Source organism: Meriones unguiculatus, chromosome 4, assembly GCF_030254825.1.
Source record: "Meriones unguiculatus strain TT.TT164.6M chromosome 4, Bangor_MerUng_6.1, whole genome shotgun sequence".
Classification (NCBI taxonomy): Eukaryota; Metazoa; Chordata; class Mammalia; order Rodentia; family Muridae; genus Meriones; species Meriones unguiculatus.
The window spans coordinates 7,928,904-7,954,606 of record NC_083352.1 but is presented as its reverse complement, the minus strand read 5'-3'; the positions used below and the strand labels follow the sequence as shown (position 1 = coordinate 7,954,606).

The 25,703-nt window shown below is 53.0% G+C and overlaps 1 protein-coding gene across 17 annotated transcripts in view; it reads right to left on the bottom strand.

The window, feature by feature from the left end:
• Mcf2l (MCF.2 cell line derived transforming sequence like) overlaps window positions 1–25,703 on the bottom strand; it is a 142,131-nt gene that overhangs the window by 8,199 nt on the left and 108,229 nt on the right. For all 17 annotated transcript variants that reach the window (XM_060381384.1, XM_060381386.1, XM_021655327.2 and 14 more), the window contains 19 exons: window positions 20,384–20,503; window positions 18,367–18,483; window positions 17,683–17,832; window positions 16,645–16,769; window positions 15,140–15,254; window positions 11,586–11,705; window positions 11,009–11,200; window positions 10,404–10,595; window positions 9,574–9,733; window positions 8,685–8,758; window positions 8,387–8,463; window positions 6,790–6,856; window positions 5,445–5,560; window positions 4,573–4,642; window positions 2,988–3,080; window positions 2,812–2,904; window positions 2,010–2,135; window positions 943–1,164; window positions 638–730 (listed from right to left, as the gene is read on the bottom strand). In XM_060381384.1, the coding sequence (XP_060237367.1) occupies window positions 638–730; window positions 943–1,164; window positions 2,010–2,135; window positions 2,812–2,904; window positions 2,988–3,080; window positions 4,573–4,642; window positions 5,445–5,560; window positions 6,790–6,856; window positions 8,387–8,463; window positions 8,685–8,758; window positions 9,574–9,733; window positions 10,404–10,595; window positions 11,009–11,200; window positions 11,586–11,705; window positions 15,140–15,254; window positions 16,645–16,769; window positions 17,683–17,832; window positions 18,367–18,483; window positions 20,384–20,503 (2,322 nt within the window). The remainder of the gene's footprint in view (window positions 1–637; window positions 731–942; window positions 1,165–2,009; window positions 2,136–2,811; window positions 2,905–2,987; window positions 3,081–4,572; window positions 4,643–5,444; window positions 5,561–6,789; window positions 6,857–8,386; window positions 8,464–8,684; window positions 8,759–9,573; window positions 9,734–10,403; window positions 10,596–11,008; window positions 11,201–11,585; window positions 11,706–15,139; window positions 15,255–16,644; window positions 16,770–17,682; window positions 17,833–18,366; window positions 18,484–20,383; window positions 20,504–25,703) is intronic.

The following is a 25,703-nucleotide window of genomic DNA, read 5'->3' as shown; positions in this document are numbered from 1 at the left end:
GGACTGCTGCCCTGTGTTAGGGAAGGGGCCTGCGGTTCAGCCTGAGGACTACTGCCAGGACAGCTGCTGGGCCCAGACCTTGACTCAGCTCTGTGAGGCCTACTGGGCTGGGTATAAAACTAGAAGGTACACTGGGGCTGTCGTACGACTGTGACAACGGTACACTGGCCAGTTGGTAACTCTCATCATCCATGATTCTGAGGGCAAGTGAAAGGGCCAGACATGTTGGGCTTGAATCTTTGTGGAGCAGAGGTTCTTGACAGGTCTCACAGAGGGGATGCTATCCTGAGTCTATCCTGTAGTTCTGCCCTCTCTCCCATGGGCCAGTAAGGACAGGCATGCCTTACATTCCACCAGAGAGCCAGGCTGTGTGGACAAAGTTCTCCAGGGCTATTGAGAGACGAGGGAGCCAGAGCCATTTCTGGCAGTGCCCTTCTAGCCCCCTATCTGCACTTGCTCCCAATTCCCGTCCTGGGCCTAGTACATCCTGTGTCCCTGTATGGCACCTCCTGCTTCTGAGGGATGGACCTCAGGAAGATTATTGACTGCTTCTTGCCGGAAGTCTCTTACTGGCCACCCTACAGAGGTTCAAGGGCTCTCCTGGTTCCCGGTTTGCAGGGCAGGTCAGCAGCCTTACCTGAATGATGTAAACCTCCTCTCTTGCATTGTACCAAATCTCGAACTTCTTGGTGTCACCCTTCACGTTCTCTGTGATGCCGACAGCAGTCATCTGACATGGACAGAGACAGAGACAGGTATCAGCATGCATCTTACTCAGAGATGAAAGCCAATGGAGCACTTGTGGGTGGGCTAAGGGCTGAGGATGGTGGGGGCCCTGGATAGCAGCTGGGTGTCCAGAAGCCCTCAGTGTTAGACTGAGGCTTATTAAAACCAAAGTGGTGACTGACTTCCCTCCCCCGAATTGCTGGCAGAGTCACTCACGTTCAAGGACTGTTTGTAGCTGTAGGAAGGAGCCTTCTCGTACCCCTCCCCATTTTCCTCCCTCTTCTTGCAGAAGAGGATGGCCTTCTCATGCAGAAACAGGTGCCGCTGCATGGGCTTGAACCTGGCTAGCTCCTTCACTTTGGTGTGGCCCTTCTTGTGGTCTGTCCACACGCTGAAGGAACCTTGCATCAGCAGCTTCCCCAGGTCACCGAGGTTTCCCTGGAACACAGGACGCGTGTTGGGCATACAGGCAGCTGGACTTGGGTGGGCAGCCGTTCCCACATACATTGGAAAGGCTGCCCACTGTAGAGCTCTCCCGGCGGCACCTCCCAGAGGGGCAAATCTGTGGAGGTGGCAAAAGATCAGACTGCAGCTGCAGGGGTCGGGGAAAAGAGAAGGCATAGCACGGAAGAAGCATCTGACACTACTATGGTTGAGAAGGGACAGCAGCCAAAAACCTAACGCACAGTGGACTTCAGTTAGTGACAAACCCCCGCAGGCCTATCAGGGGCAATAAGGTGTGCCACTGAGGCTGGGGAAGGGGTGGGGTTTATGGAATCTGTGCTTCACAGTAATTGTAATAGATCTAAAGCCATTAAAAAGAAATAAATCTAGACATTAAAAAACAAACAAACAGAAAATGAATGCTAAATGGACAGCCAGCAAAGCAAAACCCTCTGTGTTGATGTGAGGTGGGCCTACACAGAGAAATGTACCATAGCCTGCCACTTGTCATCAGCCTCTGGACCACACATCATATCACAGGGAACAGGGGGTCCCACCAGCTGTCTGGGAGTAGGTGGGAGGGAAGAGGTTTTGGGTGCATCCCTGTTAAAGGGGCCTCGTCCTTCAGAGCGTATAGCCTTGGTCTGCTACACATATGGACAAGCTCCTGTCTCAGGGCCTGAGGCTGCCCTGGGCCATGGGCCACATGTTTGCTCATGATCCAGGGAGCTTGGAAGTATTGAGAGAGCTGACTCTATCAAACTACTCCTGAGAAAAGGCCTCAGACAGGACCCAGGCCAGCGTGTCCTCAGCACCATGGTGCCACTGCGGGGCCTTACGTCATAGCCAGTGATGGCGATGAGATGCATGGAGTCGTTCACTGCCTTGAGGATGCCCAGGATGGAGCTCAGTGCCTCTTGCAGGTCCTCTGCCCCCTCACAGTTTTTGCTGTATTTCAACATTTCCTGAGGGGCGAATGGAAGAGGAAATGGTTCTACACCAAGATCTTCCCTCTACTCCACAGATTCAGACTCCAGGCGAGGCCTCAAGATGGGGCCCCTGAAAGCCTGTGTGGCCCCTTGGACAGGCACCAGAGCACCAACGGCCAGATTCCTGCTGTTCTTCAGGAAGCCGCTTTACCCACCCTCTCTGAAGCCAGGGTGACAGATGGACAGCTGGAATCTGCAGAGCAGGAGCTGCCTGGCTGGAAAAGTGCACGCTTTTCACACTTGCCTCTCACTTGACTGCCCTGCTTTGGCACAATGCTAAAGGCACAATGCTAAAAACCCTGCCCTGCCCTGCCACACTGAGCAAATGCCCAGACAGAGACTCCCGTACTCCCCACTGTGCTAGGGACCAGCAGGCCACACAGCTCTCATCCTCTCCATGGCGAGGCCAGAGGCTGTCAGCACAGATTCCTGGTATAGCTGGCATCTCCATGTCCCTGGCACTCTACAATGCTTAGCACACAGGAGGCCCACACAAATGTTGAATGAATCAGAACCACAGCAAGGTGGTAGAGAAGTGGCGAATACGGTGCCCTGGGGCTGGGTTTGAGGAGGAAGCGTCCTGGGCTGGGCCCTGCAGGCACCTGCCAGCAGGCAGGCGTGGCTGACCCAGGGCTGTGCTCTGGAGGCTCACCTTGAGCAGCAGCTGGTACTTGGTTATCCTCTGCACAGGTTTCAGCAGGTAGGAATCAAGGCTCAGCTTGTGGTCCAGCTTCTTCTGGCACTCCTGGAAGCACCAAACACTTGGTCATGGCTCTGTCCGAGGCCACGAGGAAGGAAGTGGTGGTGTGGGAAGGGGCAAGGACAAACCTGGAAGAAGGGACAGTCGGAGCACTGTCTCCACAGGCTCTCGGAGCGTGGCTTGTTCTGACAGTACTTCTCGTAGATCTGGAACTCCTCCATCTGCCACCGGGAGAGACAGAGCACAGGCTGCTTCCTGGCCACAGCGAGCAGCTTTCCGACCTCAGAGTTGAGGTGGTGCTGCTCACGGGCCGACTCCCCAGCCCGGCTTTCGGTCCACCAACATCGAGCCTCAAGCTCCAACCCCCTCACGGCTGACTGTTCACAGCCCAGAGAGGTGGAGGAAGAACTCTGCCAAGGGGTGGCATGGCACAGTCTGCTTAGTTACGCCATTTCCCAGGTGCTCTCAGGCAGTTTTGCAAAGCAGACAGGCTATTTTGTAGAACTGCACCCGAACAGGACTCAAGAGATGGCTAAGAGCACTGGCTGCTCTTCCGGAGGACCCAGGTTCAGTCCCCAGCATCCACCTGGCAGCTCACAACTGCCTGTAACTCCAGTTAAAGGGAATCCAGCACCCTCTTCTGGCTTCTGTAGATACCACACACACAAACACACAAACATGCGGACAAACGTTTGCATGTATGTACAGCATACATACATGAATGTAGGCACTCATATATACACATTAAAAAACAAACCTGAGTATTGTCTATGATCAAATTGCCCTGGGTACCTCAGGGGATGTAGAAGGTCCCAGGGTGTGTCTTGGTCTAGAAGACAGTGCGCTGGGGATGGCAGATGATTTGGGAACACAGGGAGCTCTGGGTCTTTAATGGCTATAGGGTGCATATGGCTATAGATTACAGAAGTGGGGATCCAGCTTAGGACACATAGTTTGGGAAGCAGATAGTGTTGGGCATGTGGTTCAGGGCACAAAGGTTTCTGAGGCATGAGATGGTTTGGTGGTATAACTTCCATGATATATGGGACTCTAGGGCAGGGGTAATCTTCACAGTGCCTTGAGCGGCACCTATCCTCTCAGTGAGCTCTCTTCCGGACAGTGTGAATCCCACAGTTGACAGTGCTCAACCTGACAATCTCCCGTGGGTCTGAGAGACGGTGTGTGTGCATTCCACTTTTTCTGCTCAAAGCATTTCCACACACGCCTCTTCTTAAATTCATCTCCACTACCCTGTCAGGGGAACACCTATGGTTCCAAAAGGAGAAAACGGATGTAGAGAGAGCAGTGCCTTTTCCAGGGTTGTCTAGCTATCAAGGCTTTGACAAGAATGAACAACCCACAAGGAAGTTCTGCCACACCAGGCCTCAGGGATGGTGATTGCAGCGTTCCCAGAGCCTGTGCTTTATACTTTTCTCTTTTCTTGAAGAGAGAAGCATAAAGCACAGGCTCTCTCCTTAGCTTCTCTCCTTCCCACTATACCGGAGACACTGCTGTCTGGCTTCAGATGCAGTGGGATTGCACTGAGCAGAAGGCATCAGTGGTAAGCAGCCTTGATGAGGCGGTCAGGGCACCATACATGGTTGGTGATTTGGAGGTGCAAAGGGCCCGTGCATACTTAATAATACACACCGGGGGCCCTCAGAGGAGCCTGAACACACACCGCCTGTGAGGCCTGCAGGAACAGGTACGTACCCTTTCCAGAAAGCACCTCCCCACCAGCTCTGGGCAGTCTATGCAGCTCTCCAGCTCCCGCAGGAATATCCTGTGTGGAGAGGTTGTCAGTGAGGCAGTGAGCACAGTAGGATCAGATGACTGTGTCCTCCAGAGGTAGCATGGCAGTAACTTCCCACCTGGCCTGGGAGCCTGCAGCCCACACCCACCCCTGGCTCCGTAGTGCCTACAGCCCAGGCCGTCTCCCTTTATTTCATACTAAAGTTGGAGCTAGCCTCCTGAGGCAGAGGTGAGGAGAGCAGAGACAGGGGCTGAGTACCCAAGGGTTCTGCAGACCCTACATGCTGGCTACGAGCCTGCAGCTTTTCTGAGAACCACTAAACCCCCACTGCATTTCCTGTCGAAATGCTGACTTGCACCTGTCCTCCGGGGGAGGTTCCAGGACAGGAAGGCTGCTCGGGGTCCACTGCAGTTTGAAGCCACCTGAGCCAAGCCAAGGACTAGCTTCAATGATGCTAAAGGGAAGTTTGGAACAGGAGAGGGGCAGCTGCAGGAGGACGGGGATCGGCAGTGGCTTCCCGAGTAAGCCTGGGAATCCAGCTGAAGGATGCGTGCGGTCTTTGGAGATCTGCAGCACTAAAGAGGGAAGCTCGCCTATCCCCCAGCCACCTCAGGCATGAGCCAGCAGGACGTGGGGACCCAAAGGTGGCCAGAGAATGCAGCAGGGGCACCTGCTACATGCACCTCATGTAGACATGTACACGGCTCACTGTGTGTTCTCCTGGAGAGATTTGTTCCCAGCCAAGAACATCCCTGTGGCTCCCTGCTCCCTGAAGGCAGAGGCCAGGGGTCAGAGGCCGCAGGCCTCTCTGCGTCCAGATGACGTGCCCCACCTGTTATGGAAGTGATAGATTTCCTCCATGTTTCCAAACAGAATGTTCTTCTTGTTTTGCAGGCCTGTCGAGATGAGGTGCGCCATCAAGGGGTTATCCATCTCTGCAGCGTAGCCCTAAGAGGGAGGGAAGGTGGCCATCACCATCAAAAGCCATGCCTACAGCTGACAGGCAGCGTGCTAGGCGTGGTGGTGCTGATGATGTGACTGTCAGGATCCAGGGACTGTCTCCGAGTTTTAAGCGAGCCAAGGGCTGAGGTGGAGCTCAGCGGTGAGTGTTTGCCTGACATGAGTGCTATCCTGAGTTCCAGCCCCAAAACCGCAGAAACAATGAAACAGAGACTACTCTTATGTGCCATACCTGCCTGCAGTGGCCTTTGGAAAAGATTCACAAAGCGCAAGTGGCTACGAACAGCACCCAGTGTGGAGGAAGGTGGAGCCTCCTGTTCCTTTGTGACCTTCCTATGGGACCCACACAGGCAGAGGCCATGCTGCTCCTGTGACTATCCACTGTGTCAAGCTATTAACTTCCAGGTCACTACTGTGAAGACTCAGGACCCAGGATCCCTACTCAGAGTCCTCTTACGCCAGACCTTGTTCTGGAACTTTCTCTTTCTTCTTCCTTTTTTTTCTTTTTTTGTGGAGCAGAGATGAGACAGTGTCTCATCGTATAGCCCGTGCTGGTCTACACCTCATTTTGTAGCTCAGGCTGGCTTTGAACTCACAGTGAGCTGCCTTCGCTCCTGAGTGCTAGGATTACAGGTGCACCACTGCACCATACATGGAACTGTGTGTACTGTTTCCCATGACCCCTATCACTGTCACTGAGGCCGTATTGGGTCCTGTGTTTGCTATGTGCACGGGTGGCTCTTGTGGCTCTTGTGGCTCTTCTGCTCCTGTGCAGGCCCAGCCACTATCCCTGCTGACGAACATTTGGGCTGTTTCTGGTTTGGGTGTGATACCAGTAGACTTTGTTGTGGGCATAAATGGGCATTTCTAAGCAGCATTAAAACAATCTTTTGTGTATGTGATAGGCATGTGTATGTACGGTGTGTGTGTGTATGTGTATGTCTGTGTGTGTGTACTGATGGCCCTGGTGGTGAGGCTAAGGACTTCACACGCACTGAGCAAGTTCTCTTTCCAGTTTTTATTTTGAGATGGGGTGTTCAAGCTGGCCTCGAACTCGCTCGGTAGCCCAGGCAGGCCTTGAACCTATGATCGCCTGCCTTGGTCTCCAGAGCGGCTGGAAATACTGGCCTTTGTCAACAGGCCTAGCTCTAGCAACAGCTGAAAGTGAAGCTACGATGAGATGGTAGGCCTGCCCCTGGCCCCGTGCCCAGCCTCACCTCTAAGACGCAGAGCAGCTCCTCCACGTAGGCCCGCTCTGTGTCCAGGAGCTCGTTCATCACGTGCCTGTGGATGAAGCACAGGGAGCAGAGGTGTTACAGCAGGAGGACTGTCTGGAATCTCTGGGTCCCCACACGTATTTGGGAATAGAGAAATCATGGTGGCTAGCACTTGCCCAGTATGGGGAGCTGTGGAAGAAGCTGGCTCCCCCGCTCCCATTGCCTTCTGGGATTGGTTTCTCTACCCTCTTTCGTCTGTAGAAAATCAATGCCACCTTCACACATGGTGAGTCAAGATACTTCCTGCTTCCTTCACAAGCCACTGGAGTCTCGCCAAGACATCTTTACCAAGATCTTCCAAACCCAGAGCCTCTGAATAGACGTGGCTCTTCGGTGTCACTACCAGCTCCTGTCCTGCACATGATGGCTGTGTGGAGACCACCTGTAGCCTGGCAATGTGCCTGCTGGCTGTAGAGCCCCAGAAGGAGATGAGGATAGGCTTGCAGATCATCCAGCCATTTATACCTTTCAGAAATGAGGACCACTGGCCAATGGCCAATAGCCAGGCTGCCCATTTCATCCACAGAGGCCACAGCCCATGGACTACTGGGCTGAGATGTGTGCGTGGCCTCTTACAAAGCAGCCAACAGCCAAGTAACTAGGCCCTACATGTGAGCCTGCTTTAGCAGAGTAAAGAGGCCTGGGCCTGCTTCTCAGACACGAACTGCATGGGTACAAGTGAGCCCACCTCTGTCTCAGAGGGCCCTGTGTGTGTGTGGTCCTGCCTGGAAGCTTCTCTGTTGTCCACCCCTCTCTGCCTCTTGCTCATCATCTTTCATCAGAACCTAGAAGTGACAGAATGTTCCTCTCAGCTGGTGCTCTAGTCCCATAGTTCACGCTGACCTGCTTCTCTGAAGAAAGACACTACTGAGCTTGTTGGGGACATCTGGAAACAAGTGGCCTGTCTTGTTTGGTCACATGTTTCCAAGAGCCACTTCTTCACTCTCAGTGCGAATGGACCAAATACGAAGCAGGAGGGCCACACAGGGCTGATCCTCTCCTTCCATCCCTGATGTCATGTCTGCTCCTGCCTGACATGCCCCTGGATGCTTTTCCTTCTTTGCGATTTCACCCTCTGTGTTCACACTGTCTGGCCTGGGTGCTGCCCGGGACTTCATGAGTGAAGGGACTCCGCTGAAGGCAGACGGGCAGGCAGGCTCTAGGGGTTGCATTCTGAGCACAGGTCTTCAGTATGTCATAGTGTTCACCTGTTCCGCTGCAGGCACCTTTGTGAGTAGTATGTGTCCCCGAGATAGCAGAAGGTAGGCTACACAGGAAAGGTGACAGGTGACCCCAGCAAGGACTCAGAGGATCATAAACCCAGCCCAGACAGATGTGCGTGCGTGTGTGTGTGTGTGTGTGTGTGTGTGTGTGTGTGTCCGTGTCCTAAAGCTCACATGTTTTCAGTCAGCATATACATGGTGATGGCTTCCTTTCTGCTCTGCGTGCCAGGGCAGAAGCGTTGCTTACCCTCTTGGTGTTGCCCATACCTAGATGCTCGCAGCCACCTGGCTTGGTCAGAAGCATGGCCACTCACCTGCGCAGGATGGCCAGGCTCTCTTCCTCATCCCCTGTGGAGCTGCTGCGGCCCTGCCGGGTCTCAGTCATTTCACTCTGAGGAGAGAGCAGCACATTGGGCTTGAGAATGGAAGAGCTGCCTCAGATACTGACCAGCTAGCCTCCCTGCCCATCTGGAACAGAGTTTGAGAAGAGCAGGTAGATGCCCTAGAATCCAGGAGACCCAGAGGCAGACCACACAGACAAGAGGAGGCGGTGTTGCTTTGCCATGGCTGTGGATGACAGGCGCATACAGGGTCTCAGTGGCACGGCCTCACCTTGGCTCTCCTGTAGGGCCCTCTTCGGAGTGCACTGCCATCGGAGCTGGAGTTCTCAGAGCTTCGCCAGGAGCCTGGTGCAGAAAGAGGAAGACAAGGGTGTTAGCTATGTTATAACTGTGCCCAGAGAATAAAGGGGAAAAAAAGGAAAGGGTTATAGTGGTAACGATGGAAGAAGGGATGATTGGTGGGTGAGGGATGGAGGAGGGATGGCTACCTGAAGGAGTCATTGGCTGGGGCCTCCACAGCCCCTAGACTGAGCACAGCTATAGCTGACAGGGTGACAGTGGGCAGGAGGGAGCGGACTCACACTGTCATCCTGGAAACCTTGGAGTCTCTGGCTAGGGGAATCTCTCCACAGGCCAGAAAGCAGCTATCCTCCACCACCCAGGAAGATGATGGTGGGATGCTTCTCCTGATGTAGGAAGGATATCTCTAAGCAAAGGTGAGGTCAGCAGGTTCATGGGGTCTGGGACATGGTTCCATAGCTAGTGACAGCCTGGAGGGCTTGGGAAGAGGTCAGAGCTGATCAGGGGCACAGCTCTGGAAACAGCAGAGAGCGGATGGAGTAGGGAGAGATTGGGTCAGAGGAAAGACCTTTCCTAACCAGTCAGTCAGTGTCTCTAGTTCTGCAGGCCCCCAGGATTCAGCTGAAAGGACCCAGTTACTGCTGTGGCCAAAGCATAAAAGCAACCAGATTTGATGGTACATGGCAGAGTGTAAAAGTTTATTAATCAAAATGAGTGGCAGCCCAGAATGAGCCCTGGACTGCGGGCTGCTGACCATGGGGTAAGGAGGGAAGACAGCACCGTGAAAACAGGACATGGTGAGTTTGGCTTCCTCAGAGGGGCCACTCGGCTGCCTGAGAGGAAGAAGACGCCATGTGTACCTGGTGAGGGGGAGGGGGACTTGGTGAGCGCCTCTGGTCGGGGGGCCACAGGCTGCACGGGCCGTGTCTGCTTGGCTGCCAGTTTCTTCAGGCTGGCCTGCCTACGGTGGAACATCTCTTCAGTGCTTTCTTGCTTCTGGAAGACTTTTTGCACGTGTTCCTGAAATGACACAGCTGCTGGGACACCTTGCCACTGTCAGTGCAGGCCCTTAAAAACACCCCGTCCTCCATAGACAGTGTGTCGGTGTGTACAGCCCCCTCTGCTTCAGGGCCGCGAGAAGTGTCCACAGACTGTGCCCTGCTCTGTACCAGCTCCGGCCAGACAGTGAGAGCTGTGCGTCCACGGCAGGACAGGAGCCATCTCCAGAACTCTGAGAGGACGGCTATGGAAGTGGGATGAGTCTTTCTCTATTGCCCCAGAAGCGAAGCTAGGGCAGCTGGCCAGGGGCTAGGAGGAGCCAGCCTGTCTTTGGTGTAATAGTAGAGGTTCCATGACATGGCCAGGGTTCCAGGGAGTGCTACAGCATAAACCCACACCTATCTCAGGCGATGCAGGCTGGGATGGTGACAGGAGGATGCCTTCTGCAATGGAGGAAGGGCTGAACTTGATGCTCCCCACCCTGCACTTTTACCCAGCAGCCCTCATCTCCCACACAAAGGGCTCTTCCAGGGATGGGTATATAGCTCATTAAGTGGGGGCTTGCCTGGCAATGTGTGAGGCCCTAGGTTCAGGCATCAGCAACTCGAAAACATAGTCTTTGAAATATACTATGAAGTGGGCTCCAGGCCCCAGGCCCCAGGCCCCAGGCAGAAACCCAAGTTGGCATTACCAGAAGGTCCTGGTTGAGGATGCATTCATAGTCCTTGTAAATCTTATTAAGCTCCTGAATCTTATTTTCTGCACCCGTCTCCAGAAACTTCTCGATTTCCTGGAGGGCAGCCTCTGCGCCATCCTGAGACTGGCATTTGTCCACAGGCTGGGAGGCCAGCAGGAAAATCCCCTCATCACACCACTTCATGGACTGCGAACAAGGGAAGGCTGTCAGTGCTGGGACCTGCCGCCCCTCGCTCCCCTGTGTGGGTGCCTGCTTGGAGCCGTGTGCTCCCCACACCCACCTCCTGACTGATGCACCCACAGGAAATAAGCTGCCCTGCCACTAAGCCAAAGGGTGTCTGGAGGGGCGTGACTTTGCAAAGCTGACTGGGTTTCCGGGGCTGAACTCACCATAGAAGAGGGGATCAGAACGAAGCAGGACTAATGAGGTCCCTTCCAAGAAAACATTGCTGGGACAAGTGTGTGCACCCAGTGCTTGGATGGACAAGACAGGGGACGCAGAGTGCAAGGGTGTTCTACTTGTCCTGTTGGTGACTCGACCAGCTCAGTAACCTCCTACCTTGGCCCGTTAGTTCAATCAAGTCCAGCTGAGCTTCCTACCATCTCCAGGAGGCTATGCAGCTCCAAGGACTTGCTGAGCAGGCCCCTCCTCTTGGTGATCTCCATGGCGAAGTGGTCACAGAGGTGCTGGAGCTCTTCGCACTTGGGGTGGATGGAGTCCACGGCGTAGTGCTTGTTCTCAATCAGCTGCTGGCCTTCCAGAGACAGGGCTCGGGCCCTGTCCACAGCCACCTGCAGGACGCAGCAAGATGGTCAGTCCTAAGGGGAATCGCGTCCCATGGGTATCTGCACTGGAGGTGGGAGATGAAGGTCAAGTTTGTGGGCTGTGGTAGCTGCCTGAGGCCACTGAATCCTCATGGCATTCTGAGGCCAAAGTTCCAGAGGGTCAGGAAGGTATTGGGTTTCCCTGGCCTAGAGTAACGGGAGGGCTAGACAAGGGGCTGTGGGGGACAGGGTGTGTCCCTGAGATGGAGGAGGGCTCTTCGGGGTCCCTGCACACAGCCTGCATTAGGTACCACAGGAGCCGATGTTCGGTGGGAATCTCAGGCCTATGCCCTCTACATAGCTAGGTGGGGCTGTGACCATCACTGCCCTTCTACCCATGCCAGTCTCTCACACTGGACTTCTCCTCAAAGTTGGTCAAGTCCTTCAGGAGGTGCTGCACGTGTGCCAGACTGTTGCCAACATCAGTGAAGGCAGCTATCTTCTGGGACATGGAATCCAAGGTGGTTTTGACCTGCAAGAGAGGAAGACTGGCTTGGGACATCTGTGTCTCACTCAGGAACCCATGCTGGAGGAGCTGGGGATGGTCACCGCGATAGCAGAAAGGGATGAGGGCCATTCAGGCCCAGGCAATCCACTCAGGCCTGCAGAGCCTTCCCACAGCCTCACTCCCTGAACACCTGAAACCAAACACCACCACAATATGTGTAAAACGACCCACAGGCCACTGAGTAAGTTTTACTGGAAAGTCCAAGACACCACATTGAATGAAAACAGAAGTGCAACATGTCAAAAGTCGTGGGGCACATCAAAAAAGTGGTGAGAGAGAAATCGGCAGCATTCCTGACAAATACACATATCATTGGTAAGCCACAGTATAGTGAATCACACCTGTGATACCAGGCCTTGGAGACTGAGGCAGGAAGAGCGCTGTGGCTTTGAGGCTGCTTGGGCTACATACTGAGTTCCAGGACAATCAAAACCATATACAGACCAAGATGTCTCAAAAGCCCAAAATAAGTAAATAAATAAGTGTATTATTAAATATTCTTAAGTAGCCATGGAAGGCTCCTACCCCAAGAGCCTAGAATTAGACTAAAATAAATTCAAAGCCACCAGTAAAATAAATGATAAAGATATGATCAGAAACCAATTAAACTGAAAACAGAAGAGCAGAAAGCAAATTGCTGTGATAACACAGCAGTCAGTGCTCTGTACTGTGAAAAGATGCAAACTGTGAGCATCAGTGAGCAAGCAAGGGCCATCACCATAGACTCCCACCGGGAGGGGGGAAGCAGAAGCACACCTGGACACAGATGTCACTTAACATGAGGCAGAGGGAGGGGACCATCTCCTGACAGCATGCCACCACCTTCTGTTTAGCCTGAAGCAGCACTTTCCACAGCTGCAGAACTGCTAGGCATGCTCATCACAACTCACCCCACCTCAACACACATGCTCGCACAGGAGCACACACACTCGCACACGAGCACACACGCACACACCTCCAGGCACAGATAGCTTCCCAAGGTGTCCCGTCTAATGTCTACAGAAGGACTGAGGGCTACACCTTGAGCTGGCTCCGTCAGTAAAGAGCTTGTCAGACAAGCACGTGGAGCTAAGCTCACATCGCCAGTACTGTATAAAATGCTGGGTGCAGTGGCTTGTATCTACACCTCGAGAGCTTGTTGGGGGGAGGGGACGGAGAAGACAAGAGGCTCTTTGGAGCTGTCTTGCTCAGTCAGTGGGCTCCGGGTTCATGGACAAGCCATGTCTCAGAAAGGCAGGTACAGCATGAGCAAGAAGGATACTGACATTGCCCTCCGGTCTCTGCTCATGCATGCAAGTGTGCATGTACACACTCATGGACACACACACATACAAACACATACAAAAAATTAACACTAATCTATATAACCTTCTCCAGAAATTGGAAGAGTGTCCTCTTTTGATTGATTCGTTTCCCCAAAATAACATTACCCTGATACCAAACAAGAGAAAGAGTAAAAAAGGAAAAGCTCCAGATCCTCGTGCTCCTGAACTGGTTGCAAAAATTAACACTTTGACCAAACTTGATCCAGCCATACATAACAGTAACTACAGTCCATGAAATAACCACACACCGTAACCAAGGCTTTGTCTCAGAGATGCAAGGCAGGTTTAGATCTGAAAAATCTATGGACAGAATTTACCAACTGAGCAAAAGAATCAGATACATTGACCATCCTGATCTTAAAATATCTGAGAAGGACGACAGCAGAGACACACTCAACTCGATAAGGAACTCCTGCAGACACCTGACAGCTGCCATAATGTCTGGCTGAGGAAAGCTGAATGCTTTCCCACGGGGCCCAAGGCAACCCGGTCACTTTCATTACCCTTGTTCAAATGCGGGGGGCTGTAGCCAGTGCAAAGGAGAAAGTAAAGGAGGAAAAGGACACACATCCCAAAGGAAGAAGGCTAAGCATCCTTCTCTGCACAAGGTATGACAGGAAGAAAAGTAATACTGCAGCAGGGGTGTTTGATAAGCCCACAGAAGACAAAGGGCACTTGTATTTGTCTATCTAGCAATAGTTAAGTGGATACTCAGAATAAAAACACAATACCATTTGTATTTTTAAAAAATGACGTAGTTAAATATAGGTCCAACTAGACAACCGAAACTGTGCTGAAAACCACGCAGCCCTGGTGAAGTGGAGCTAAGAAAAGCGGAACATGTGGCGGGCCTACTGTACTGACGGAGTAGAAGGGGGAGTATAATGCTGCACTGGCTGGTTCTGTGTGAGCTTGACACAAGCCATCGTCATCAGAGAGGAAGGAGCCGCGGCTGGGGAAATGCCGCCATGAGATCCAGCTGTAAGCCATTACCTCAATTAGTGATCAGTGGGGGAGGGCCCAGACTACTGTGGGCGGGGCCATCCCTGGGCTGTGGTCCTGGGTTCCGTAAGAAAGCAGGCTGAGCAAGCCATGAGGAGCAAGCCAGTAAGCAGCACCCTCCATGGCGTCTGCGTCAGCTCCTGCCTCCAGGTTCCTGCCCTGCTTGTATTCCTGTCCTGACTTCCTTCAGTGATGAACAGTGATGTGGAAGTGTAAGCCAAATATGGTCCCCAAGGCCTGGAGACATGGGGGTGGTGAGCAGGGAGGGGCTGCAAAGGGCCTGGCACCGTTCTGGCATGACGGGTGCCCTGAACCTACAGCTGCAGTGTCAGCCCAGGCTGCAGCATCGAGCTATGGCTTGTTACCTCTCGGGAACTGATGAAGGGTGGCAGGATCTCTCTGGATGGTTCTGTATGACAACACGTGACTCTAGAATTATCTTCCAACAGAGAGTTTGATTTAAAATGCTATCTGGGAGCTGAGCTGGCTCGGGGGTACGGGCACTCTGAGCGGCTGACCCTTGAGTCAAACCCCCAGCATACAAAGTTGGGCCTGGGTGTTGCCTGAGATCTGAGTGGGCCGTGGGGTAGAAGTGGTGGTGTCCAGGGAGCTCTCAGAAGGGCAAGCTTCCGGTTCAGTAAGAGACCCTTTCGTCAGGCAGTGAGGTAGAGTGATGGAGGAAGACATCCAACTTCCGCGTTAGCCTACACATGCACATGCGGACGTGTGCACCTGCATACTCGCACGAACACACCCCTCCCACACATAAAGAAAAATGACACTGTAAATGTCACCTGCTCTGCAAAGCCTTTCTCAGTTCCCATATAAGTTAGCTGTCAACCTTCCCAGTGCTGTGACCCTTTCAGACAGTCCCTCGTGTGGTGGTGACCCCCACTGTTTCGTCACTGTAATTTTGCCAACTGTTATGAATTGCAATGTAAGTATCTGGTACGTAGGCTGGCCTCGGGGGACCCCCGGGGGGAGAACCACCTAGTCAGACTACGGTGACCGACCCCTGCCCTCACTTCCTGAAAGGCAGCACCCCTGGCCCGCAGGTCGGCCGCCGCTCACCTCCCGGAAGCCTTGCTCGAAGTGCCGCAGCTGCAGGCACTGCTCCAGCTTCTGCTGATGCTTCGCCCAGAACTCGTCAAACGCCGCCTCCGTTTCCGTCAGCTGGGCCAGGAGCCTGAGAGAGAAGGGAAGGGGTCACGGGGGTGCACAGAGATCTCCCCACAAGCCTTCCAGTGACTTCCTGGCTCCTGTGGTCTCGGGGTTCTGAGGGGCAGAGGGAGATGCGCTCAGACAACACCCCAGGCTCAAACTTCTCTCCTTCCCCAACCTGTGTCACACAGACACGGCAGAGCAGAGCCTGTCTGTTAGCGTGTGTGTGTGCGCACACGCGCGCGAATGCATGTGTGCCAGGGGTTGACACCAGGACTCCCCTGCAGTTGCTTTCCATCTTGTTATTTGAGGCGGGGTCTCTCACGGAACCGAGACCTTGCCAGTTCAGCTAGAATGGCTGGCCAGTGAACTCCAGGGCTCTGCCTGTCTCCACCTCCACTGGGATTGCAAATATGAGCCAATACACCCAGGCTTTTTTTTTTAAACTGGGGCTCCTAATTCAGGCTTTCATTCTTTCATGGCAAGCACGATCATCTGTGCCATCTCCCTAGTCCCACACTTATTAAATTTTGAAAGCCTTGGGTTTACTGTTGACAATGGGCCAGAGTGAAGCAGAGTTGGCCACCAAGCTCCACAGCTGGTGCTGTGGCCCTCACTCTCAGCCCAGGGCTACTTCCTGCTGAGGGGCTCTAAGCAGCATCAGCAGCACCACCTGTTCTATCCCTTAACCCAGGCTTGGAGGAGCAGATAAATCCGCAGGGTGAAGCTGGCTAGATCTCCCGCCGGTGAGCCTCGGTACCCTGCTGTGTGCCTGCCCCGTGTTCCCAAATACAGCACGCCTGTTCTGCATCAGCCACAGCCGGTGTGGGAGAGAACCATGTGAAAGCCAAGAGACTGGCTGCCTTTCGTTGGGTTTCTGGACAAAATTCTATCCAGCCGGGTGCTCCGGGACTAGTCCTGAGCCATCTAGCCTGCAGCGTGCTGAGGAGAGAATATCAGGAGGCAGACATAGCTCTCGAGATGCCCAAGCAGCAGGGAGCACTAGTGGACACTGACTGACGGCACCCTGTCCTGTGATGCTATGAACACAGAGAACCAGTGGGGAGTGTGGATGGTACCCTTCCTGTGATAGTAAAATGCGTACCTGAAGACACAAGGCTCGGGTGTAGGCTTGTGAGCTGCTCTCCTACCTACAACCACCAAGGATGTGGGAGCCATGCAAACCTAAGGGGCTCCGCTCTTGTTGCTTGCCCAGCATCTTCCTGTCTGTGAACATGTTTGTTCTTGAAGTCCCCCTCCCACTCTTTAGCATGGGAGACTGGCCAGAGAGCCCCCTGCCAGGATCTCCTGCAATTGCCTTGGCTAGCAGGCTTGTGTTTTTACAGTGGCTGAGGATCTGGGGAAGCCTTGCACCTTGGCCAGAGCAGGGCATGGCAGGAGGGCACAGGCCTTACCTCTGCACAGTGGCCTGGTTGTCCAGCTGGTCCTGGTTCACACTCTGGGCAGTGCTCTCAGCCAGTGGCTCCCTGAGGCTCTCGAGGATGCTGTTCCCTTCCTTCAGCGCCAGCTGCAGATCCTCCTGCAGAGAGAGCGCACACAGCTTGTATGGCAGCCAGCTGGCTAGGCTCAGGTCTCAACACTGGGAGGGTGGGGCTAGCAGGGGACGAGAGCACTGTGCGCTGTGCACTGTGGGGTAAACCGTCCCATCACACAATACACTTAAAACTGTCAAGGACAGTCACAAAGAATTAATTTAAAAATATATTTAAATATATGTTTAAAATATTATATATAACATGAAATTGCACACACACACACACATATATTCATATACTGGCAAGGAGGTTGCCACATTACTGCTTACTTGTGGCAAAGCTAGTGTTACAGGTCACTCAAGGCATGAGGATAAGGTCAAAAGTAACTGGAAACCAGACTTCCTAGCATCTGCCTCCTGTAGTTGGCCTCTTTGTGCAAAAGGCCTTTTGTAGTGTGCAAGTGACCGGCCTCGCAGAAGCTGGGCACCGTCCTTGGGACACACAGCAGCTTACAGCAACCCAGACCCTGCTGTCTCAAAGCCATCAGTGGCGCAGATGTCTACAGCAGGTGATGAAGAACATCCTCACCCTAGAAACCACGAGAACTCGCGGCGCAATGATGGTTCATGCAGCAAATTCACCCATAAGGAACCAGGGTAGAGGCCCGAGCAAACGGCACACCCACCAGAGAAGTGCTCTGATCTTGACGTTGCACAGACTCTGAAGTCCCTCAGGTTTTCCGGGCTGAGGGCACTGCCCTCTCGTGCACATGTGTTCTAACACGGCTTGCTTACGGGGTTTGGCTTTGAGAACAGTTACAGTCCGTTCTCAGGATCCTACCGGGCATCTTAAAGACCTGCTTGCTTCTGGCCCTTCTGGGTGGCAATTCACCTGACATCTTATGTCTGGGATCAAATTTGCCTGAACCGAACCTCAGCCACAGGGAGATGCACTCACCTTCGCCTTGGCCTTCTTCTCTGTGTGCACGCTGAGCACCAGGCTGGTTGACTGGACATCATTAGGCAGTTCCGTTTCAGCCAGCTCGGTCCCAAAGGCCTGCAGCATCTGGGCTGTCTGTTTCACCATCAGGGCGAAGCTTTCAATTGCCTTGGGAGGAGGGAGAACACGGTCACAGAATCCCGCACACGGCCTGCAGCTCTGAAAGCTGACACCATGACTGCCGCTGGAAAGGAGAGGGTGGCCCCCAAGCCCTGTGGACACGTGTGTGCCAGCAAATACCTTCCCATGAGCGTCTCAACCTCACGCTTCTTCAGAAACATACCAGGCAGGCTTTGCGAACGTCCCTGTTACCCAGGGTCATTCTGTACTCAGGGTCTCGGCCTCCACCTCCTCGAGAGGAGGCTCGCTAGTGTGGAGACCACGACAACATAGAGCTTGGTAGGTTTTTATTTTATTAATTCTTTTCTTTTTCATCTCCAAGCTCCAGAGAAAGCCACACCCAAGCTTATTACTCATGCTGTTTCTTTACAGTGACTAAGGTCTACTGAGACCATCTCCTCATTCTTGGGGAAGAAACGTCAGTGAGCCTGCTTTCTAAAAGGCAGTGTCGTCATGTGAAAACAATTCTGCTGGGGTGGGAACTAGCGAGAGCATGGCTGCAGAGCACCCAGGCCCACTCACTGTGCGGTGGCACAGCCACCTGGCGTGGCAGTAGTCCAGGGTCCCCCCGAGGTCCTCGGTCAGCTGTGACTTATCAATGTAGCCGTGGAGTTCTGGCACTGAGCTTAGCATCATGACCTACGAGAGAGGGGGTCACCATCAGGGGTCCTGCCCTGGACTCCAGGGTGGCTCTGGCTTCTGACTTGAATGGGTCCAGGTCTGCCCTCTGGTTGGCGGACCCCACACAAGCCTCTTGTTGATACTGCTCCATGGCCTCCTTGACTATCTGAGGCATATTAGGATGGATGTCAGTGGGAAGTGGTGAGGACCTAGTGAGCCCACTGCACATGAACAAGCCCTGCATAGGGTACCTGGCCTGTCACAGATGTCTGATGGGTGCTCCTCTCTGGGGAGGAGCTCAGCATGCTAGGGGAATAGAGCATTACTTCCTAAGGAGGCAGTTTCTGCTTGCTCCTGCTGAGCCTGCCACAAGCAACATTTTAGGTACCAACGAGGATCAATTTAGCAGCAGAGCCAGGCTCCCATCTCATCAGATTGACTGAAAATGCCAAAGAGGTTCCACTGTGTGTGGTCACAGCAGCCAGCCAAGCTCTTCACCCATGGCTCAATTTCATCTTCCTTTTGCCATTTTTGAGGCTACTCTACCCATGAATTTGAGATGGAAATACAGACTTTGCTCTGTAAGCTGTCAGGCAGATACTACCGAATAAACTTTCAAAGGCTCCGGGCAGATGTTATTTGATACCATGACATACATTATTCAACACTGAGTCAGCTTAAAGTGGGGGCTCTCCACTGGGGGTGTATGGAGACAACCTGGCTTGTTACAATAGAAAAAATGCTCTGGTGACTGCCGGGCAAAGTCAGGGTTGTTGGGTACCCCACCACCCAACAAGGAAGTACTCACACTGCCAAGAGTGGTGCTGATGTTAAGTCCTAACTGAAGTACGTCTGTCAGATAAAAGTGTTAGAGTCTCAGTTTGAGCTAGAAAAAAAAAGTCTCACGGAGCTGCTCCATTTCCTCTTGGTTCTTCTAATAAATTTATCCACATGCTGCCAAATAACCTTGGCTCATTGCCAGCAGGCCAAAGATGGATTGGGTAACTCAAGGAACCAAGCCGCTTTTATCCTTAACCTTAGTGTTGGCGTGTGGTGTGTGTGTGTGCATGTGCTATACATTTTTCACCACAACAGACAAGGCGAGGAGCCCAAGGATGCTCCTAGAGAGCTCTCTTGCCCTGAGGTCAGTACAGTGGCGAAAGGTGTCAGATACCTTCCAAAAGCCAAGTCTTTCAATAATTCTAGAATTTACCTAAGATTAGCCTGTGAGCTTTCAGGTGCCACATCAGTTTTTGGAAACCAGTCTTTGACACCTAATAACCTATTAATAATAGTATGAAACAGTTGTACAAAGGAGATTATTCACTAGTATGGATGACCTCAACCCTGTTTCCCCCAGATGCTCAGAGGCAAAGAAAGCTGTGTCAGTGTGGCTCACTTGCTGAGAGAGAAGGGCCAGGTGCTGACGCCATCTGACCATGAGAGGGAAGGACACAGTGTTTCTACAAATACCACAGGGCTCGGAGGCAAGAGCTATGGACATCCCCAGCATATCTAGTTGTGAGAGCAGGACTTGAACCTTTATCTGTTGCCCTGGGTGGTTCCAACTTAAGTAGGACTAAGAAATAGGCTGTCCAGAAAGAGACGCCGCAAGGCATGGGTACAGTATCAACCCAGCATAGAATTGTCCCGTGACTTACAGTGTTCTGATGGAGCGATCCTCTGGATCTACCCAAGGCCTTGAATGCATGGACCACTAGCTGGGGCGGGACAGGGCTCAGGGGAGGGGAAAATCTTAGAGCTCCCTCCGACAGAACCCAGGGTGAGCGCAGCTTCCGACCAGCTCCTGTGGGATTTTATTTACAGTGCAGAACGGAGGTCACTCCCTGAGGGTTTACCATGCGCCAAGAATGCACTTAGGCTCGGTTCTGCTGACACAGCACAAGTGAGCACTCACCGGCACTTTCATCTTAAAGTCATCTCTGTTGAACTTGAAGGCGATGTCCGAGAGAGTCCGCTGGAAAAAGCCGGTGGGCCGGAGCACAAGGACAAGCTGCAGGTTTGCTGGAAAAGAAGCCTGCAAGACAGAAGAAGGCCCGGAGCATTTGCCATGCGCAGCCCAAGCCATGCAACCCACCTACCGCTGCAGCTGACGGTGGCTTCCGCACTGATGCTGCTTAAAAATTAAAAGCCGAGAGCGTATTACAGCTGTTAGGGGTTAAATGATGGATCTGCTATTCCCAAGGTGGAGTTTTAGGTCCCAGCACTCACAATGGACTCATTCGGACCAAGGGTCTTCCCACAGCTAAGGCACCCGAATCTCACACTTCTAGTCCTGAGAAGTTTCTGTTGTTCAAACCACCCCATTGTGACACCCATCACTTCAGCCACAGGGCACGAATGGACTTGCATGGAAAAAGAGGCAAGGAGGAATGTTTGTGTAGCACCTGAAGCCAAGATCAATCTAAACTCCCCACAGTGTCACACTTACACACACACCCTTGAACAGTTAGCTCTGTGTATTTGGTTACTCCATGCACACACATATGTACACCCTTGAAGAGTTAGGTCCTTGTGTTTGGTTACTCCTTTGACTCTTGCACAGTATTTGACCTTGGGCAGGGTAGTGCCTCTGTTTTCCCATCTGTAAAATGGGAAATGGAGCGACACCTGCCTCATTACTCACTATGGGTAAAGGAGCGCGTCCAGGTCATTTGGTACCAACACCGAAGTCTATCTCTCGTTGGCCTCCCACTCAGGACAATGTGCATTAGTGTTCATCCCTGTGGCTGGCCTCCCGTTCAGGAGCTCGGACACTGGCCTTGCTCTTCTGCTGAACCCTGAGCCCTGAGCCCTTGGACCTCACGGGGCCCTCAACGTGGCGGTGCTCATATCACCTGCTCTGTCACACTTTTCAGTCACAGGCATGCTGAGACACAGGGACCTGGTGAGGGCTCTCTCTGAGGGGATATGGAAGCAGGGTGCTGGGAACCACTGACGGCCCTGCTGTAGACAGCGCCCTTCAATTCATACTCTTCCCCTGGTGACCTGGCACCCCCTGCTCTGCCGTGGCAAGAGCGCTGGGACAAGCCTCTGTCCACAGCCTTCCTGTGTTCTGCGGGCACATGCCCGGCCACTTACTCAGGGTTGTGAGGAGACAATGACAGTGATCAGACTTTGTCCCCGGTGGCCTGGGAGAGGGTGGTACTCAGTCCAAGGACGGAACACCACCCTGCAAAGGCAGAAGCTGAGGGCGGGTTCTGGGCTACTGAACACGAGGGCTTCCAGCCTTGTCCTCTATGTGAGACTGGACACCTCTATTTAAGGAGACGCTGTCAGGGCACGCAGCTTTCCTCGAGGTGACAATGAGTCATACTTCTCTAAACTTCAATTAGCTTTGTCACCGGATCCACTCCTCCCACAAGTCTGGCTCTGTAGGATGGGATAATGCCTGAACCCCTAAAAGATAAACAGCACCCTCACATTCCCAACAGGTACAGACTCCCTGGGGTGAGGTACCCTCACCACTGGCCAGCAGTGGCCTCCAGAATGTCTTGCAGCTACTATTTCTTTTTCTCTTCTGCTTTAGTTTCTGTTAAGCTATTGGCTTTTCTCATTAAGTAGTTGTATAAAAACTAAAATAAATGTAAGCCATGTGGGAGGTCTTAGTGGGGAGGTCTTAGGGATATGCACAAACAGCAGAGTAAATGCTGTGTGTAACGCTGGGGAAAGTCTTTCTAAAATACAGGAGTGGACAGATGAGGATTTGATATTGGTGTTTTGTAAGATACTCAGTAATTGTAAATTATAAAGTGACAGCAGGTTTCTAACATAAACTAACACATATTTTCTGTGTGGCACATGGGTCATGCCCACGTCTTCCTCCAGGCTCAGAACCATGTGTGCCCAGCCTATGTCCTTAGGAAAGCAGCTGACACCGGGCTAGCCAACAAACAAAAGTCAATGTGAAAGTACTGTTTGTATCTCAGTGTTAAGCAGCCAGAAAACCCTGGGTCTGAGGCGCCCTCCTGAGATGCTAAATGCCAGCCATGGGGCCTCTGTTGGAGGCTTCAAAGACACCAGCCACAGGTGCATGAGACAGACCAGTGTTAATAAATCTGACATCAGTTAGACGTGGGGAAGCGAAGCACGAAGATCCTGCTATGCAGACTTGAGAGACATTGTGTCGGGAGCCGTGAGGAAAGTGGGACAGTGTGACACTGTCATCGGAGCAGCTGCCTCTCCTGTCCTCACCCCAAGCAGGGCCTGCAGCTGTCCCTCCAGCTCCGCTCTGCAGAAGCTCCGGCTGGCTCTTGTCACATCTCCCCTATAGGTGGCAGCGTGACTACCAAGCTCACCCTGAGAGCCAAGAGACATTTCCCGCGCTCTTCTGGTCAGTCTGTAAGCTCTCTTTCTTCCAGGGGTGGTGACATCCACACCTACCCTCCAGGAGAAAAGTAGAGTCATCTGAGCGATGGTGGGCAGGCACAGGAAAGTGTGTATGCAGGTTGAGCGGAAACCAGGAGGTGCAGAGGCGGACCTAGCACTGCCTGCCATAGGCCTCATGAGGACACACCCGCGAAAAAGCGCCCACTTGGGCAAGAGTGCGAGGATCCCTGTGGCTGCAAACGCAGGAGGAAGAGTTGAGGAAGAGGCCGCCGGCTAGTCCTGAAGCACTGCCACACATGGCATGGCACGCTCGTCACAACACACAGCCATCTTCTAGTGATGGCAGGGATTTGACCTGATGGGACACATGGGTGCCCGGTACCCACTGCAGAGGTTCCTGCTGTGGTGACTAGCCAAGGTAAGGAAGCACCCGGCTTCACAAGCACCAGCGTCACAAGACCTAAAGTGAAACCCAAACTGACCGATGAGATGGCAGAGCTGGCTGCTGCCCTTCACGTGTCACTGACCTTGGATTGTAGCAGAAGATACACATGCATTTCTGGAGATGGGGGGGTGGGGGGTGGTCTGACCACACAGTTTATTAGGAAATAGACTTTAATAGCATATCGTCACATTTATGGACAATTACTCCTGCCATAAGTGTTGTGACAATATTGGCATTACTGTGCCACTGTGAATCTTGGTCACACAAGCACAGCTTTATTTTCAGTGGGTGCATAGCTAAGAGTTGGAGGATAACTTCCCACAATTATGCAACCAGTTCTCAGCAAGCAGTGTGTGGCTGTATGTGCAGGTGAGCTGGCGTGTGTGTGGTACATTCATGTATGTACCTTTGTGCTTGCTGGCTGGGTGACCTGCAAGCCCAGCTTCCTCAGACACAAGTTTTGAACAGTTCTGCGCACACTATGTCAGTCCACAGCAAAGGGAGTTCTACCCCTGGGCACACTGAGCGATACTTTAGCTTGCATTTCTGTGGACTTAGGGAGCCTTCTCAGAAGCTCACTTGCCACACACATGCAGGCCCTGAGGAATCCCTCAGCACACACAAACAGAAGGGGCAGGGAAGCACATGGAACAGGGCAGCGTGCACCTGCGATCCCAGCACCGCAGAAGCGCCAACAGGAGGGCCCCTGGGACTTGCTGGCTCGCCAGCCTACCTGGAGGAGAGTCCCAGGTTCAGCGAGACCTTGTCTCAGAGAGTAATCAATCGAGAGTCTTGGACTCTGGTCTCCTCACCCCTTCACACATATTTACATTCTCTCTCACATGTTTTCACATATACACAAAATCAGCCTCCTTGGGTGAAGATGCCAGGGCTTAGATTTAGTTTGAACTAGGCCACCTAGGAGTATAACATGGACCCTCTATGGCGATATTGCCAAGTGTTAACACAGACAGAAACACACAGTACAGTGAGGCTCGGTGTGATGTTGGCAGAGCATCCTCAAAGTGAGGATGGCTGCTCAAAACTCTGAACCAACTGCTTGGCCGAGGAGAGCTGAGGAGGTGCCTGGGCTCTCCGGTTTGGGGCGGGCCATCGCTGTCTTTGCTCACTGACAGAGACCAGGAACCGGGGGCATTGACACGCATGGGCAGACAGACACACACTTTGCTGCTGATGGTGGCACTGAGATTTTAGGGAGACTGGATTTTTGGCTCTTCCAGTTTCTTATTTTTCTAGTTCCAAGCAAAGCTGGAGGCATCAAAAAGGAAAAAGATCACCCCGAAGCTGGGAACGCCAACTCACGAGGCGGCACAGATGGTGGCTAAGAATAGCAGTCCTCCTGAGTCTTACGTAAGTGTGGCTCAGCAGGAACCCAGGCGCAGGAGGCAGAAGCCCCTGTGGCCTCCTTGCCTCTGAGGCACTGTGAGAGGGCCTATATGGAAGCCTTCCTGGGGGCCTGGCCAGTTGAAGCAAGCTTCCCTGGAACTACCTGGACCACAAAACCCAGTGGTCTCGGAGCCCCTAGTCTGGGTGTTTGCTCACTACAGGCTGCTTCTGGATACCCCCTAACACCAGGATCCTGGCGGAGACATCGCACTGGTCTGCCTCTCCAGCTGTGTGCGGATGGACCTAGAGGCCTTCCCATACCGGGCCCCCAGGTGTGGACCCCACTACGCCGACGCTGTGCTTCCTAGCCAGGTGACCCTCAGAGGCCCGGAGGAGGACAGCTGAGCCCTCAAGCGGAGTTTCATTTCCTAGTGTTGTCCTTCCCTGGGCTTCAGCTAGTGAGGCTGAGGCTGCGTCCCTCGTCACAGGCATAACGAAGACTTTGCGTCTCAGCCCTCACTTCTCCTGCCCTCCTTGCTAAACTCACAAACAGCCCTCACTTCTGCTCGTCCCTGTCCTCTGTGCTACTCATACACATGCAGCAGGCCCTTTCAGAGAGCCTTGCCTGGGGTCCGAGCCAGAAAGGAAGGTGGGCCTAGTCCTAGAGCAGCAACAAACTGGCTTGTAGATTGTGTGCCCACTCTGGGGATTTCAGCACCTTCCTACATGCTGCCTGTCATCCCCAGCACCCTGGAGGCAACTTTCTCCCACCACACTGCACACACAGCATGGCTGTCCACTCTTGGATCACCTTTTTCTCATTTTCACCGGCCCGTCCCGGGCCTGCCCCACAGTAGTTGCTCAGAACACCTATTGGAATTGTGTTAATAACATTGGTCATTTCTTACGGAGATCAAAGCGAATTTTGCTGGAATAAATAATAACTTCTGTTACTTCCTAGCACTGGCAAATGCTAAGAGTCGTAGGAAAGATGCCTCCTGTTGTCAAGCGTCCTGACCAGCCTTAGCTGCAGAGTGAGGCCTGACCCAAAAGCAGGCAACCACAGCAGAGAAAACAAAGGACAACGTAAAAATAT